Here is a 16,558-nt window from a genome sequence, read left to right as displayed (position 1 = left end):
TTCAAGCCCTTTCTTAGTTCAACGTAATTATTGAAAACTCGAAAGGCAGTAACCATTTCTTACAAGGTTCGACTGCAAATCTCTGACAGGATACTGTAGCTTGGCTTGGCTTGAACTCAAAGTTGAAAAATTTACTTGTGCATCTACATACTGAAGAACATGGCTACGAAATGGCGTGCATTTGTGGTCAACACAACTGTTCACGGTCTTCGCTATGTATACGAAAGCCCATCAAGAGTATTTCGCGTTCTGTGGTTACTTCTGTTGTTAACAGCCATCGTATTTCACGTTTTCTTTACCCTACAGAGTTTTTTGAAATACCATTCCAATCCAATCAGCACCGAATTTACAGAAGTTATTCCTGCGAATGGAGAGCTCGTATTTCCCGCCGTAACCATTTGTAACTTGAACCGATTCGTCAAGCGTAAAATCGACATGCCCGAATCTGAGGGGGACTTTTCCAAACTGGGTTTAAACCTTTCCGCTTGTGAAGCGATAAAGAAGGTCAACAAGGATATGACTTGCGGACAGGGATTGCTGTGCGCGTTTGAATTGTTTGGTTCATTTGTCGCAGAGAACTGCAACGACACCATCAAAAGTCGCATTATCAGTGTTCTGAACAATACAAAGGAGCCAAGTTTTAATCCCAAGTTTTAAAGGAGTTTTTATCAGCCTATGGGCACGACTTTAGAGACATGTTACTACACTACTGTCGCTTCGCAGTGGTTGAAACTTGCTCATCAGCCGATTTTTATCCTTTGCTTGTCCAAAAAGGTCGATGTTTTACTTTCAATTCAGGGAGAAACGGGACAAGAATCCGACGAACAAGACGAACGGGATCTTCAGGAGGCCTTGGTGTTTTTCTAGATACACAAGTGCATGAAAACACCATCGGTGAATTTTCTCATGGGCTAAGAGTGATAGTGCATGAACAAGGAACACTCGTAAATTTTGAGAGAGGATTCAACGTGTTTCCTGGATCGCACACTTTGGTTCGGGTTACAACAACGAAAGTAAGTCTGATACGAAAACATTACTGAGTTGTATAGGCACTCTGGTGGGGTCTTGAACAATACTCTTTCAGGCTTTCCACTCAGATATGTAAATTTTAGACGCCTTCGAAATTCCGGAACTTTTGAAAAGGAGGCACATGGTACGGAAATTTGCTTAGGAAATTTCCGGAAAATCCAAAAATTATTTTATATCCCCAAAACAACGATGGTTAGCCAGCGGGTTAGGTGTGATACCGTCGAGTGTGCAAAGGCGATCCTGTACTATAATTGGTTGTATTTTCTATGGCATGGGATAATAGGGATATTTTAACAGTTCTTTTTCAGTATGCATGTTTGCAATCTGTAAGTGACCGACCGGTTTGCGACTTAAAAACCTCAAAATTTTTCAATGAACTGATGAGCGTTGTAAACAGCTGCAAGTTTCAAACAGCCATTCAATTCCCGCGCGTTTTAGACTAAAGTGTGAACAACACTAAATATTAAATATGTAGAGAGAGAAATTTTAATCGTTATTTAAAAGAAATCCAGTCAGAATTCTACTAAAACAATTGGATTTTTTGCTCTCGATTTCTATGTGGTGCATGGTAGTTGATGAGGCCGTAATCAGCTGAGTCTTGTTAAGATATTCTCTTCTGCTCATCTGTAGCGCGAGCGTCTTCCACACCCATACAAGGCCAATTGTACAAAGAAGACACTTCCTCAGATTCCACGTTACAGTAGAGACGGTTGTTTTACGCAGTGCCTAGCAAACAAGACCTTAGCAATGTGCGGCTGTAGAATGACTGGAATACCAGGTAAGTGAAAAGGCCTAAGTGGTTATTTACCGTATTACTGTAATCCTCCGTAGGAAAAAAGATGACGACTAGTACATTTACCCATAGTTCTTAGCGTTCGAAAACCTTAACAACGTTCATGAAAACGTACAGAAAAGTTATAAAATCTTCAAACCTAGGCTACACAATGTCCTTAGTACAAGGACAAATATTCTAAGAATTTGGCTTTCTTCGTGCCTTAGAGGCTGTATTAGGTTCGCAAGGTATTGTGGTAAAATGTACAGCCGCCATCTTTTTTCCCTACGGTGGATTGCATTTGGTTGGTGGAAATGCGACCGGGGAACTCCCAACCAGAATTCCGGGCTCTCTATGATACTCAGAGCTGGCCTGGATTTGAGGTACAATATACACACATCTATTTACTAACTTGAAGTCAATTTACAGGTGAATTAACTGCCGTGTATTTCGAGTTTAAGAAATTCCTTACATGCTTGTCAGCCACCTATCAGAAAATTGTTTTTAAGTGTCTCAAAATTTGTGAATAAGTGAAAGAACGAAACAAAGAATGAAAAATAAACGGAAAGGACGAAATCTCGAGCTGATGAGCTAAAGGCGTGAATTACGTTCCTCGACCACACCCAACGGCTCAATGTAAGATAAATGGTAAGGTCAATTTGGGTTGTATGTTTGCTTGCTGGGAGTTTTGTCCTCGAACCTGCTGGGAAAAGGGAATCTCCTAGAAAAGGGAAAAGATATAAATTCGCCAGCAGTTAGAGAATTGTTTGATTTTGGAAATACTTATTTGTTCCATTGGTTACCTTGTGGCAAACTGACTCGTTGTGAGTCCTCGACAGCACTAATGGAAAGAAACTCACTTTTTTGCGTTGTTTTGTTCTCAAGTTCCGCCGGGGTATAACTTGAAGTAACACTGTAGAAGTTTTGATTATGCTAACGACCTCACATTTTTTTTTAAGGCCAATAAGAATCTCCTCACTATTTTCCTGACTTTATATCGTCGATCACGCTTCACAATAATGGGTCATATTTCTACTCATTCATGTTTTGCATTGTTGCAGTGCCCTCGAACTTGCCAGTGTGTACTTTTCAACACAAGTTCTGTGAGGAACAAAGTATTGGTACGTATTAACGCCATAGCATATACAGTGAAACCTGTATTAAGCGGACCCCATATTAAGCGGACACCCTGCTTGAGTCCATAAATTTTCTTTGCACATTTACTGTAAAATAAACCTGCAATCAGCGGACACCTCTGTTAAGCGGACGCGGACACCAATATTAAGCCATTTTATTGCACAAAATCTACAATAAGCGGACACTTCAAGGGTATTTTACTTCTTAAGGTTCAGCTGAGACTCCTTCAGCATTGTTCAGCGATGTCGTACGTTTTAAAGCTAAGTGATTATTCCAGATTGATGCATTGACTGACTGGACATTGTGCCATTAGAAGTCTTTGATCTCACACTGTGTTACACTGTGTTGCAAAAGAGTTAATAATGAACTTATTGCACATTATATTAGAACCTACTTAGAGCGGACACCCTGTATTAAGCGGACACTAAATGAGGGTCCAAAAGGTGCCCGCTTAATACAGGTTTCACCGTACTCAGGATATCTCTTCGTTAATATGGAAAGAGCAGATGCCTATCGACCCAGTTCGGCAACGGTCTTTTAAGCTTACAATAATAAATCTACTCATGATTACATTACCATAAAATGACATAAAATGTGAAAAATATTTGAATAATAGTTTCTTTTTTCAAACGCAAATACATAATAACCGGTTGTTGTTGCGTTTTTAAATATCCCCAACGTAGTGTGGACGGAAAACACTTGATACGTTTTCAGAGTGAAACCTTCGTTTTCAAATTCCTCCGACGTAGTGTGGGCGGGGCCTCAGTGTGGCTGATGTGTCCTTTTCCGTTTCAGCATCCTACAACTCTAATGATTGCTCCTGTGAGTTGCCATGCGCAGAATTAGATTATACAACACACGTGTCGTACGCACAGTTCCCGGATGATGGCATAACTAAGGTCTTAAAACACCTTCATGATTATAACGAAACATCGCGATATCAGAGGTAAACATGTCTAAAGTAATTGTTTATAGCAAACCTAAATATTTCTTGACCAAGTTACAGAAATAACAAATTTAACGTCAGTCAAGTGTAATACATTCTCGTCCCCAGAGGCCGCGCTCCTTTTGGTCAGCACCAAGAATCGCGACCTCCGGAAAGGTTCAACACCGGAAGTCCGCGGTTCACACGGACTTCCCGTCACCCTGCGCACGCTCAGAGTCAAGCCTGACAAATCTAATTGGCTTAGAGTACGAAGCGAATTTTCTGCGCATGCTCAGAAAATTGGACCCGGCCAGAGGTCGCGATTCTTGATGCTGACCAGAAAGAGCGCGGCCTCTCGGGACGAGTAGTATGACTTCTTAATGAAGAGGGGTCAAGATTGTCACTTCATTGACAAAGGAACTCAGACGAGTTCTGGAATACCTGTTAGTTGTTTGTTTGTTGTTTGTTGTTTGACTTTACGAAAGGGAATTTAGGACTCTTGGTTCATTTAAATACAGCATTTTCATTTGCACCCGCTTTCAGTGTGGCGACATCTTTCGACATGTTATGTAACCTGGCATACGTCAAAAATGTAAACACACTTTGCGGTCGAACTCGACGTCTAGTCATGAAAGATGAATTTATTTGTCATCAAACTAAGGTTAGGAGTATCAAGAAGTCATTGAATGAGAGATAAATCGATTGGTTTGAAAGTTTACATCTTTCGAATACCAAACGTGGTAGCGTCCTAATTCTACCGGAAGTCACTACCGAAAGCCGATCGACTACACGCAAATCATCCCGTAAATCTGGAAATATGCAGAGTCCACAATCTTCTTCAGCCATTTGAGGTCAGTAATTATCATTCATTTGTCATTTCTTCGGCCAATAACCTAAAAGATTGCCAGTTTCACAGTTAAACGGTCTTTCAGCCGTTTAAATAACGTGTCGAAAGACGGCATTTATGTCGAAAGATGGTCGAAAGATGTCGCCTATGCATGTAACACTGAGAGCGGGTGTAATTAAAATTAGATCAATGAAAAACAAAATTAAAGTCTTTTTTAACTCTGATTTTCAGGGGTAATTTGGCATTCCTTCAAGTTGGCCTTAGATACCACGGATACTCACTTATAACAGAAACGCCGAATTACAAGATGGAGAGTTTGTTAGGTTGGGAAATTTAAACATAACCTTATACATTTGTAAAATCAAAGCGAATTGTACTATAGATTTCTATTACCGGAGAACAGGCAAATAACTATTTTCGCATTATCGCACTTGTCTTGCGAAGAGTTCCTAATAATATTGGCCAGTTTATCACACTTAGTCTATTTGTCATAGTACCAAGTCGCAATCAGTTTGGTCTTAGTTTACAATTCTGGGTTTTCACTAGTCATGTGATCAAAACTAGAAATCGAAACCATTCAATAAATAAATTCAAGAATCTGGGATATGGTAGATGATTGCTATATAAACAACCTCGCCAAGAATCAGGCTTCTGCTGTGTTTCATTCGCCCGTTATTCGAGACGCCATGTTTGTGCCCTTCGGAGGGCACAAACATGGCGGCCGTAAAATAACAAAAACATCTGTCGTTGAGTTTTACTATTGAAACGAAAATTTTTACTCTAGAGCTCCAATACATTGAAATAAATGCTTCTTCTCGTGCGAGCACCGTTTATTTAGCAAAAACTAAAGCGATAACTCATCTTTTGACCTACGCGACAGTCTTTTCAGGCCGCCATTTTCATGTCACGCAACGCAAAAGCTTGGAGTGCTCTATTACAAAAAGAAGAATTCTGTCGGGCTAAAACATTGTCAAACGTCACGTTCCTACAGGGTCTTTTATCAGAGGGAAAGATAATCCCTAATTTTGGAATATGACTACGTCACATGAAAACCAAGAATAGAACCCCTGTTACAGTAATTCGAAGAAACGAAATGGGACTACAACATTGTCCGCAAGTCTAAGACTTTCACTCTTTTTGCTTTGTTTTTGTTTATGTTGTTTTTTTGTTTATGTTGTTATGCAGGTGATATCGGTGGCAACATGGGTCTGTTTTTGGGCTGCAGTCTGTTCACTTTGTTCGAGTTTGTTGATTTGTTTTGGAACCTTTTAAGATCCCCGAAGAGCAAAGATGAAAACGGTGTGGAGGACTTGAAAAACCCAGGACAGAATGAAGCAAGAATCCCCTAAATGTTACTAAACTGCTGTCTCAACCAGCAGGAGCTGAAAGATAAGAGACAGCTGTAATCTAAAACCCAGATCACCCGCGGTCAAGCGGAAGGAACATTTTTCAGTGTCAAGCGCGAGAAATATCGCGGCTGTATTCGTAAACTCGTAGAATACTCGCTAAATTCGAATACGGTACGAGATGTAGTGGAGAGAAGACACTTGAAGAGTCTTTCACCGCTCAAAATGCTTGGGAATAACTACTTCGATCGGGAGAGCATAAAGGAATAAAAAATAGTGATTTAAGACATAAAGCTCGACCAAAACATATCAAACATCTGTACGACACACCAAATATGCCTTTTTTGATCTGTTATCTCATAGTGTTTCTAATATGGGAACATGACTGCACCCGAAAAAGTGAATGGTAGGGTATAATATATTTTATCAAGCTCGAGACAAATTGAGGAATGTACAATTACGAATAGCGCTACCTTTTTTGAAGCTAAAATACATAGCATACTGATAAGAGGAAAAAAGGAAAGGGTCGCTATTATTTGGTAGGTGAAAGCGATTTGTAGAGTTTTAATTAATCAATATGTGTGCGAAAGGCGAAACCAAAACAAACAAATTTCACAACTGTCAAATTACTGGAAATTGTTTCTGATATTCAAATGGAAATCGGTAAAACCTTCAGGGCAAAATGACAGTCTGTAAGTGGGTGCATGATTTAAAAAATAACGTCTATTGTCGTTAGCAAAGTGCAGCTGAAACAAAATATTGAATTAATTTAGAACCTTCTTAAATTGAAAAAGAGAAAAAGCTGATAACGATGTTTTATTTAGATTGTCGGGGGTCATTGTACTGCAAGTTTCGCTAAATGTCTCAATTTTCCACGCTCAAGAATCTAGCTGGGATTAAAAGAAGTAATCATTCTGATTTTAAGTGTCAATTCATTATTTTGATAAAAGGGTGTCACCGGCCATGTACACATTGCAATTGATTTTCACAAACACTTGGAAATTTGTGCCCTAGAATAATGGAATGGTGCCAGCAAGCAACTGCATGATCTTAAGTAGGCCAGACGGTAGAAATGAATAAGAAACTTAAAGAAACTCACAGCAGGTAAAAAACAAGAAGGAGGATTGTTTTGGGTTCAGTTTCATGGCTTTTGAATTATTTATTATTTCCGCTGCGCTTTTATCATCATTACTTCGAAACCGAGAGACTCATCGTAACTAGAAACATCCAACTTCCCATGGAAAATAGTTGTTTTCATTGCTCCGCAAGGTGAACTTTGCAAACCGATATTTTTAGCCTTGAATTTGACCACTGAAGACTTGAACTTCCTGAAGACTGTAACTGAAGAACTATAAAAACGCTCAATTTTGTAGTTGACAATCTGGCTACAGCCCTAACAACATGGTTATCCCGAAATGGCAATCATTTGTGGCTAATACAACTGTTCACGGCCTTCGCTATGTCTTTGAAAGTCCCTGAAGGTTCCGTCGAATGCTTTGGTTACTGATGCTTATGGGTGCAACGGGAATTTACATTTATCTTGTCAAAGAAAGTGTCGATAAATACTTTTCAAACCCAGTGAGCGTCGAATTCTCAGAAGTTATTCCTGAGAAGGGAGAACTGACGTTCCCCGCTGTTACAATTTGTAACTTAAACCGATTCGTCAAAACGAAAATTAACATGCTTGAAAACGATGAGAATTTTCACAAAATGAGTTTAAATCTCTCAGCGTGTGAAGCGGTAAAAATGGTCAACAAAAACATGACCTGTGGCCAAGGTTTATTGTGTGCTTTTGAACAATTTGGTTCTTCAGTAGCCGACAATTGCAACGACAGCACAAGACAGCGCGTTATCAGCGTTCTTAACAGCACAAAGGATCCAATTTTCAACCCGGAAGAATTTTTTGAGACTTACGGACACCAATTCCAAGAAATGTTTCTTTACTACTGTCGCTTCGCGACTTCTGAAAATTGCACACCAGACGATTTTTACCCTTCCCTTACAGAAAATGGCCGTTGTTTCACTTTCAATTCTGGGAAAAATGGAACAAAAATTCGTAGTACACGAAGAGCAGGATCTTCCGGCGGCCTTAGTATAATTGTGGACGTACAAGCGAATGAAAACACCATCAGTGAATTTTCTCGCGGGCTAAGGGTAATAGTGCATGATCAGGGAACTTTCATAAACTTGGAGAGTGGATTCAACGTGTTTCCTGGATCGCATACTTTGGCAAGAATAACAACGTCAAAGGTAGGTTTTGCATACGTCAAATTGTAAAAGTTATTATTCCATTGGTTACTCTTACTTTTTTTAATTTCCACGGATCCGATAATTCGGCAAATTTTAAACGGAAATTTTAATCAAGGACCATTCAAGGCCAGACGTTTCGTGCTCTAATCTTGATTAGCCACAGGGTTGTGCTAATCAGGATCAGAAATTTAATTAAAAGTAGGCCTTTTTTAAAGTTGAACCCTTACGCTGCAATGTGAGATGTAAATCGTACTGATCCATACACGGCAAACTTCGCAAATCGCTCAGTCCTTAAATATAAACTCATATATATATACATTTTTTTTTATGACCAGGTCAGTGTTGTCTGATCAACCGCTCTCTAAGGGAACGCAGCTGCCACCGGGTGTTCGGTCCGGCTCGAAGCCGTAATGAACTTAATAAATTTTTCTTCATGATTTCATAGAATAAAAACAGCATAACTATAATTCGCTCCTTTCTACACAGAATGTCAACAATTTATATCATTGAAACTGCACTAAACTTGAGCTAGAAATCAATTTTTTTCTTAAAATTTGTCAAAAATCCATTTGGCCCTCATTAGTGTTAAAGGTTAATTAACTCGCTCCTAGAATCGGTTACCTGTCATTTTTCTGAGTTTTCAAGATGAGAAATCATAATTATTGGACTTGAGATTCAAGGATGTGTTTGCCAGCTTTGCTACGAGCATGCTTCAAGCTAAGCGTTGCTGCTCTGCACCAGAACTCAGTGGACGAAAATCATCACCAGACTGGCCCGCTTAGTTACCTCTTCAACATTACGGGCTACATTTGCAAACACTATTCTATTATCGTCATCTTGTGATATATGACGAAAACATTGCTTTTCAAAAATAATTTGGCATCTACTGAATCAAATTTAGTATATGACTCTTCCAAAGTAAGTAAAAATCAGACGATTTCCAAACAATCGACTTTTGAACTAAAGACTTTAACTCAAATTTTCTAAGAATTGCTTTTTTTTTTTTGGTGCCGAAAGTACTTACAATTAAAAAATGCTATGTACAAAATTAGTGCTAATACAATACTCGATGGCACACTGTTTAAAGTTCTTTTTTTTTTTCTTTTCACATTTTTAAACTGCCCACACCAAAAATAATTTTCAAGCACGCTACTAACGCTAATACTAAAAAAAAAAATACATAACGCACGCACACAATACTAGCACAACAAAAATAACGCTCATTTCAGAGTTACATTATGTCGCTAAAGCTTTTAGGATGCACTACACAGAAAAAAAAATATAGAAAAAGTACAAAAACTCGAAAAAGTAAAGAAATATTACACTTTCATTACTGGAACATGGGAAATAGGGTTGGCAATATACAAAGGTAAAGCAGGGACAAAAACTTCACGCATCGCAAATGCAGAGAGTGGTTCACTAAACTTCTAAGGCTTGCTGTGGTGAGTGCTAATGGCTTAGCTGGGTCCTAAAAATCTCTTGTTTTCATTTCACTACTAATTAATTGCTCTTAAAGAGATCCTCGTGATTTGACATAGTCGAAAGCTGTCGTAATGAGAATTAAGTAGACAATGCAATGAAAATGTCCCGACTTGTAAACTTCAAATTAAACTTGTACTTAATATGATTTCTTGATTTCTTGCATAAATAGAATTTTGTCTTAAAGTCATCTTTACATTTTTTTTTTTCCGGTTTTTCGAGCCAATTTTGACTTTTTAAGATCCAAAATGACAGTATGACGCCATCCAGGCGTGATATGGTTTCATGATTAAAGTTTGATATAAGTCTGATTCCTATTAAGTTAATAGTTAAAAACAAAAACAGGCTCTTTGAAAATATAAATAAAACAGACTTAAGTTTTTTTTTTTTTTCTGTGTTGTAGTATGAACGCCTTCCATATCCATACAAGTCAAATTGTACGCAGAAAGCACTCCCTGGAATACCACGTTACGATAGAAACGGCTGCTTTACGCAGTGTCAAGCAAACAAAACCCTAGAGCTATGTGGGTGTAGAATGACCGGAGTACCTTGTAAGTATAATACGTCTGATCATGCAGCTAATTAAGTGGACTGAGGCAGAAATAAACAAGAAATATCGAGTTTGAAATTGGCGAAATTTTAAGAATATTTTAACAATAAACCCAGAGCTAAGATTTCGAAAATAATGTAATTTTCTGAGTTGAAAATTTGTAAATGCAATACGTACAATATCTATGTTTAATTTTAACTAAATGGTATAAAATTCCTCCTTTCTCTAAACGGCACCAGTACACCAGCTTACCCCCAAAACGACAAAAACAGCACTATCTGTATATTCGATGCTAACAACGTTTCTGCAAGGAGTTATGAGGGTTACATGGGGCTTTAAACTAAGAATGTTCATAAGAATACTTTCAGCCAAAACCGGCAGAAAAATAAGAATATTCAGCCTGGCCAGAAACCCAATTTTTTTTAAAAGAAAAAAAGAGTGTACACGAATTATTTGTTCTTTTCTTTGCAGTGCCATCTAACTTACCTGTATGTACATTTCAACACGAATTCTGTAAGGAACAGAGTGAAGGTAAGTATTGCTGACAAAGTTGTCCTTGTTTCTCCCATCGAATCGAAAGGGGTTTTACCTGAGATCAGTTCTATAATACTTGAATTTTTTTTAAAAAGTAAATCCGTCCTGAACGGATTGAAAGGTTGATGTCTTCTCTTTCATTACAGAAAACCCAATAAATTGTTAGTGATCGTGATGAACAAGGGCAAATTAGGAAACTTAGTAGAAATGATTTAAGTTGTGTTATGTGCGTGTACTTTTTCCTTATGGTTAGGGGTTAGGGCTAGTGCAGTCAAAATGCAAGAGCATTTAGATGAAATGGAGGCTAGCCGTTGTGGTCAATTTGTTGTAGTCGTTAAAAGGGCAGGGATCTTAGTTTTCCTGGGACTTTGTTTCAATTTTACAGAAGAGTTGTCACGCGAAAAAAACTTGTATTCCTTTTGCTTTCAAGTTCAAAAGTTATATCTTGTACATGTTACCAAGAAAGCTAACGTGCCATTAGATTTGACTTTCTCCTGGCAAAACCTAAAACCTTTTCGCATTGTGAAAAACACTGCCTCCGTAATTTCCTTTTAGCATGGCAGAACCCTTTTGAATGTTCTTGCGGAATTCCTTGCGAAGAGATCGAGTACATCGCTCAGGTGTCTTACTCTGAATTTCCGGATGACGGCGCAGCCAAGATCTTAAAACACAACCATGCTTATAACAAAAGTATGGAATACCAAAGGTAAAAGCATCTCTAATTCGCATTAAAGGGGCTAGCTTAAAAATGTCATTCATTCTTAGCTTCTATAGGTGGAAGTTCTCAACTAAGTGTGATAGATGCATGAGTGAACTTAACGTTGGCACAACTGTTGGACTACCTGTTCTCACCCGCCTGCTCGCTGACTGTCTGACTTGAATATTAACTGCTGACCGAACTAGGCGATTGTCTGACTGACTGACTGACTGACTATGTTATTATCTGAAGATAAACATTATTATCTGACAATAAAACCAGTTTCATAAACCTTCGCCACAGAGTCACCCATGCCATTGTGGATCAATCTTTTTTCGGGAATATTTCTAGTAGTTAGAATGAAATGTTTGAGATCTCGACGTATCTTAACCTTGACAAGACACTAAAACAGCGACATATACAAGCAAATACACCATGTTTGACGTACTGTATCTTTCAGGGGAAGCTTGGTATTCCTTCAAGTTGGCTTTCATCATTACGGATACACTTTTGTGACGGAAACACCAAGTTATAGAATGGGGAGTTTGTTAGGTAACAACTGAGCTGACCTTTTGCCGCCTCAAAACTGTTTCGCTTTTGGCAAAACTGAAACAAAATACTTTGAAAGGGAGGGGAACGACAGAAAAGTTCAGAAGGACTGGGTTCTAGTGATCTTAAGGTAGCCCGTTAAAGACCTGGTAAAAAAAAAAAAAGAAATTTAAGATAATTTAAGTCACACCCACAGAACGACATTCCGGTAAATTATAAGTATTCTATTCAAAATTTCTCTAAACTTAAATGCATGGTGTAAACCTCTTTAATCGTTGTCATAAAGCCATGAAAGACGATGAACTACAGCAAAAACGCCTTAAATGATCGTGGGGTTAGAATGTTCTTACTTTGGTTCCTCTTTGTAATTTCTTGTACATTTTTCTGCCTGAATACTATTTATAATTAGCCATACTTAGGTCACTCCATAATTTGACAGTGGACATCCTCCCTGTTTCAGGTGATATTGGCGGAAATATGGGCCTTTTCTTGGGCTGCAGTCTGTTGACATTGTTCGAGTTCGTGGATTTACTTTGGAACGTCTTAGACTCCCGAACAAACAGATCTAAAAGTATCCCAGATGATCAGACGGACAATGGATCAGCATAAGACAACAAACATGCAAAAAAAGTATCAACAGCCCTTGGAATTTGTGGAAGATCAACATCCAAAAAAATCTCATTATCATCTAAATTCCCCCCCCCCCCCCCCCAGGGAAAGTCTGAGAATAGATTAGTGGGCATTCTCAGTGCTTAGTCCGTATTTCTTCAAGACATAAGGAAAGTCTGGGAGTAGATCAGAGTGGACAGTCTCAGTATTTCTTGAAGATAACAGCTTTTCGACGATCTTTGTGAAGAACAATCGAGAATTAGATAGGTCTGGAACAAAGTACGACTCTGAAAATGGCGTTTGAGCTGGTCATGGCCAGTCTGAAAGAAAACTGATTCTCCATGCAGATCCATTAATTTCTGGAGGAGCGAGAAAAAGCCTGCGTGGATACTTTTTACAAGCTTTCTTCACAGAAGCCTTGAGACTTCATGGTTAGTGCGCTCGACCCCGGAGCGAGCGGTCTGGGTTCGAGCCCTGGCCGAGGACATTGTGTTGTGTTCTTGGCCAAGACACTTTTCTTTCACAGTGCCTTTCGCCACGCAACTGTGTAAATGGTTACTGGCAAATTTAATGCCAGGGGGTAACCCTGGATGAACTATCATCCCATCCAGGGGGGAGTAGAAATACTCCTGGTGGCTTCATGCTACTGAAGCCGGGATAAGCTCCGGCCTGATCAGCCACTTGGTTCGTATGCAGACTTTACCCCCTTATAGACAATATAAATATGACCGGGTACCGAGTTTTATATATAAAAAGAAAAACAAAGGTGTAAAATAATCTATTACTTATCTTGTTCAAAGCATGATACATGTGTCTTGAAAACAAGTTACATCAGGAGCCATAATCGGGGACGGAGACCGTAAGCGCGCGCCATTTCAAGTATTGGGGTTGTCCCCATGATATGGGACAATAATTCTATTTTTAGAACAAATTGCGCCATCGCCTGCGGCACACGCTCGTACATGCTGCGAGGATTTCTGCGGATGTCGCGCGGGGGAAATGGCGTCCGAAATTCCCGAAATTTTTCATGTTTTTGGCCCACAACTCAACGCGTTTACGTCTGTTGGAATTTTGCTTAATTAAGTATTTTCGTCGTAAGCTGCTCCAGTTTGAATGAAGCAAGACCGTGTCGAATTTAGGTATGTTTCACTTTAAGCTTATATATATCGCTGACCAAGTTGTGTTCCGACGGATGCTTCTTTTACATGAGCTGTACATTACACCACTTTAAATTTCACATATGTTGAAGATTAACAGCTTTTCCATTACACAGCAAAAAACTAGTTAGATATATTTAGATATAGCAGAGCTTCAGGACTTCATGGTTTCCTAGCTCCTCTTACCACACGCTTGCGAGGAATTTGCCAGTCTATTGCGACCGAAAAGTAAAACAAAATAATTGCTAGTTTGAGTTTTACCTGAATTGTAAGCAACGCTTGATGTTTCATCAAGGCCCAATAACTTTACGTTCGTAGATACTGCTCAGTTTTATTTGTGTAAAAATCCAATAAATTCTCTCTTGTCGATGGATGAGAGCGCCCGCCGATGCGTGTTTTGTACAGTCAGTAAACATGACGAATTGGACTTCCGCCGTGCCACACTTTCGTGTGAAAGCGTACATCGAACTCAAACAATAACTCTATAGTTTTTAAATATGTTTAAGATTGATAAATGTTTGAGAACATATTAAAAGCTAAGCTGGAAATATGTGAATAAAGCAGAAATAATCAGCAAAGTTACAATGACGCTTTCTTTAATCAACTTCGAATAACGATTTCGATTTTGTTGATCGAGTTATCAAACTCCTTGTCTATTTTCATTTTCGCAGTGTAAAACTTCACTATGCTTATGTTGAAGAAACACACATGATGTTAATAGCCTTTTCTTGCGTTCGTGAAATTTGTTGAAGCATCTCAGCACAAAAGATAACGAAAAAAATCTTTGTCAAGATTTGTTGACAATTGAAAACACCGACTCGGACTTGAAAGTGCGCGAGCTGCAGTATGCAAATGAGCTAATTGTACGCGTCAGACTTTCCTTTCAAAAACTTTTGCAAACTCACCACACAAGCAGGAACAATAAGAAACCATCAAAACAGGTTTTGGTTATGATTAACCATTGTCTGAGAAACTCACAAATTTACTCGATACCAGAGTACAGAGCTTTTCTTGCAATATTCTTAAGTCAGAACAAACGCAAAAACATACGCGTAAGCTTACAACAAGCGCGAGCAGATCTTATTATTCATTCCCAGCGCGAGATTGAAGTCTTGTTTTCGACCCTGAAAAACCCACCTTTTCCGTTAGCTCAGAGCATAAAACTACATATAAGCGCCCTGGTTCGTATTCCCTGCCTTATTCAATACCGTCACGGTGAAAAATACGCCAGAGAATCTCGCAACTCTCACCATTTGATCACGCAACGTGACAGCATCCACGCGAGAGCCCCCGACATGTGCGTGGATCCGCGCGGATACATGACGTCAGGATGGCGCAATTTGTTCTAAAAATAGAAAAATTGTCCCATATCATAGGTGCGCGCGGATCCCAAGACTTACGGTCTCCGTCCCCGATTATGGCTCCTGGTTACATGTAATTCGTCGTTGTAATGTCCAATGGTATATAATAAAGCGTCCCACTCATGAATATACATTACTTAACTCACCTCATCATGATTCATGATGGCTTGCCTAGCATCTTCGTCCCTCAAAACAAAGATATCTTACAATTTGCACTGAGATAAAATTGAAACGTCCTTCGTGAATAATTCTTCACATTGAGTAGGTCGCCCTTGGCCCAATCATTAAATATCACGTAATCAGTATTCACAGCTTTACTCCCCGTAAGATTTTAAAAAGAAATAAGTGCTGTCGAAAATGAAGTAATCTTTGAGTTTGGGCTCGGTCTTTTGTGGTATTATAGCTAAGTAAACTTACTCAGCAACCACAACTGAACACAGTGCACGTATTTTCAGGTCATATTCTCTTGCTTATACCAAGAGGAGATGAAGGGTAAAATAGTTATTCTCCAATAGAGGTCTTATTCCTAAAGTAATCCATCTCAAGTTATTTTTGGATCACTCCCGGCGTTAGAAATCCTAGAACGGTCTAGAAACAGCTTATCCTGGGACTTGAGTTTTACTTGTGGACAGCTCAATTTGCAGGTAATTTATCCTCCACGAAAACATCTAAGCAACGCGCACGGTGAATTTATCAGCGGGAGGACTGGATACCATATCTAAAAATAACTTTAGAGGGATCAGCTTGAGAATAATATGCATACATGGGAAATCAACTCGGTTACCCTTCATCCTCTCTTACTCCATTAACCAAACTTACAACTTACAGTGCTCATTTAAAGTTACTTTTACCATCATTATTATTTTTATAACACAGTCACTGACTGACAGTTACTGATTGACAGAGTAGCTAATCATAAAGTAAAAAGGAAACCAAAACCATTTACGATGAACACCAATATAACACTCCAGCTACATTAGGATAATTTAGACATGCAGAAAACAGTAGTCGCCAAAAAGCGGTTTCTAAATTGCACTCGTGTTCGTAAATTACCGTCGCGTTTTATGACAGCGTATACATTTTTTTTTAATGCATGGCCTTGGCTTCTTTGCTAGATCGATAAATTCTATTTGTTCCTGGTTTCCTGACATGAAGGGGAAGATCGGCAGAAATACCCGATAAATAAAAGCATTGTTAAAGAAATCCTTAATACTCCATCACAAACATTTTTTGAGCCAGAAAGCAGGGGATGCCTAGCTTCATTTTGTGATCCATATAGTCCCCTGAATGGTGTTCTGAAAATCCAATCTCTTGTG

At 38.9% G+C, this 16,558-nt stretch overlaps 2 protein-coding genes and 1 pseudogene across 2 annotated transcripts; all 3 read left to right on the top strand.

The window, feature by feature from the left end:
• Nucleotides 1-159: 159 nt before the first annotated feature.
• LOC145490002 (acid-sensing ion channel 2-like) lies at nucleotides 160-1,054 on the top strand (annotated as a pseudogene).
• A 722-nt stretch (nucleotides 1,055-1,776) lies between these two features.
• Nucleotides 1,777-5,238, top strand: LOC145490003 (acid-sensing ion channel 1A-like). Its single transcript, XM_081469090.1, has 4 exons — nucleotides 1,777-1,807; nucleotides 2,863-2,922; nucleotides 3,734-3,884; nucleotides 4,942-5,238. Exons 1-4 carry the CDS (start codon nucleotides 1,777-1,779, stop codon nucleotides 5,045-5,047), a joined length of 348 nt encoding a protein of 115 aa, XP_081325216.1. The 3' UTR covers nucleotides 5,048-5,238.
• A 1,335-nt stretch (nucleotides 5,239-6,573) lies between these two features.
• On the top strand, nucleotides 6,574-12,813 carry LOC145490229 (acid-sensing ion channel 2-like). The gene is made up of 6 exons (XM_081469351.1): nucleotides 6,574-8,306; nucleotides 10,189-10,336; nucleotides 10,807-10,866; nucleotides 11,425-11,575; nucleotides 12,027-12,118; nucleotides 12,576-12,813. The coding sequence occupies exons 1-6, from the start codon at nucleotides 7,548-7,550 to the stop codon at nucleotides 12,722-12,724; spliced, it is 1,359 nt and encodes a 452-aa protein (XP_081325477.1). The 5' UTR covers nucleotides 6,574-7,547; the 3' UTR covers nucleotides 12,725-12,813.
• Nucleotides 12,814-16,558: the final 3,745 nt, after the last annotated feature.

Source organism: Orbicella franksi, chromosome 6 (assembly GCF_964199315.1).
Source record: "Orbicella franksi chromosome 6, jaOrbFran1.1, whole genome shotgun sequence".
Lineage (NCBI taxonomy): Eukaryota > Metazoa > Cnidaria > Anthozoa > Scleractinia > Merulinidae > Orbicella > Orbicella franksi.
The sequence above is the reverse complement of the archived record's forward strand: the minus strand, read 5'-3'. Positions and strand labels throughout refer to the sequence as shown.

Excerpts from the sequence above, each read along its gene's own strand:
- LOC145490003 (XM_081469090.1), top strand. The coding sequence starts at position 1,777 with ATGTGCGGCTGTAGAATGACTGGAATACCAG. Across the intron at positions 1,808-2,862 it reads TAGAATGACTGGAATACCAG|TGCCCTCGAACTTGCCAGTG; the intron begins GTAAGTGAAAAG and ends GCATTGTTGCAG. Across the intron at positions 3,885-4,941 it reads GAAACATCGCGATATCAGAG|GGGTAATTTGGCATTCCTTC; the intron begins GTAAACATGTCT and ends TCTGATTTTCAG.
- LOC145490229 (XM_081469351.1), top strand. The coding sequence starts at position 7,548 with ATGCTTTGGTTACTGATGCTTATGGGTGCAACGGGAATTTACATTTAT. Across the intron at positions 11,576-12,026 it reads AAAAGTATGGAATACCAAAG|GGGAAGCTTGGTATTCCTTC; the intron begins GTAAAAGCATCT and ends TGTATCTTTCAG. Across the intron at positions 12,119-12,575 it reads TAGAATGGGGAGTTTGTTAG|GTGATATTGGCGGAAATATG; the intron begins GTAACAACTGAG and ends TCCCTGTTTCAG.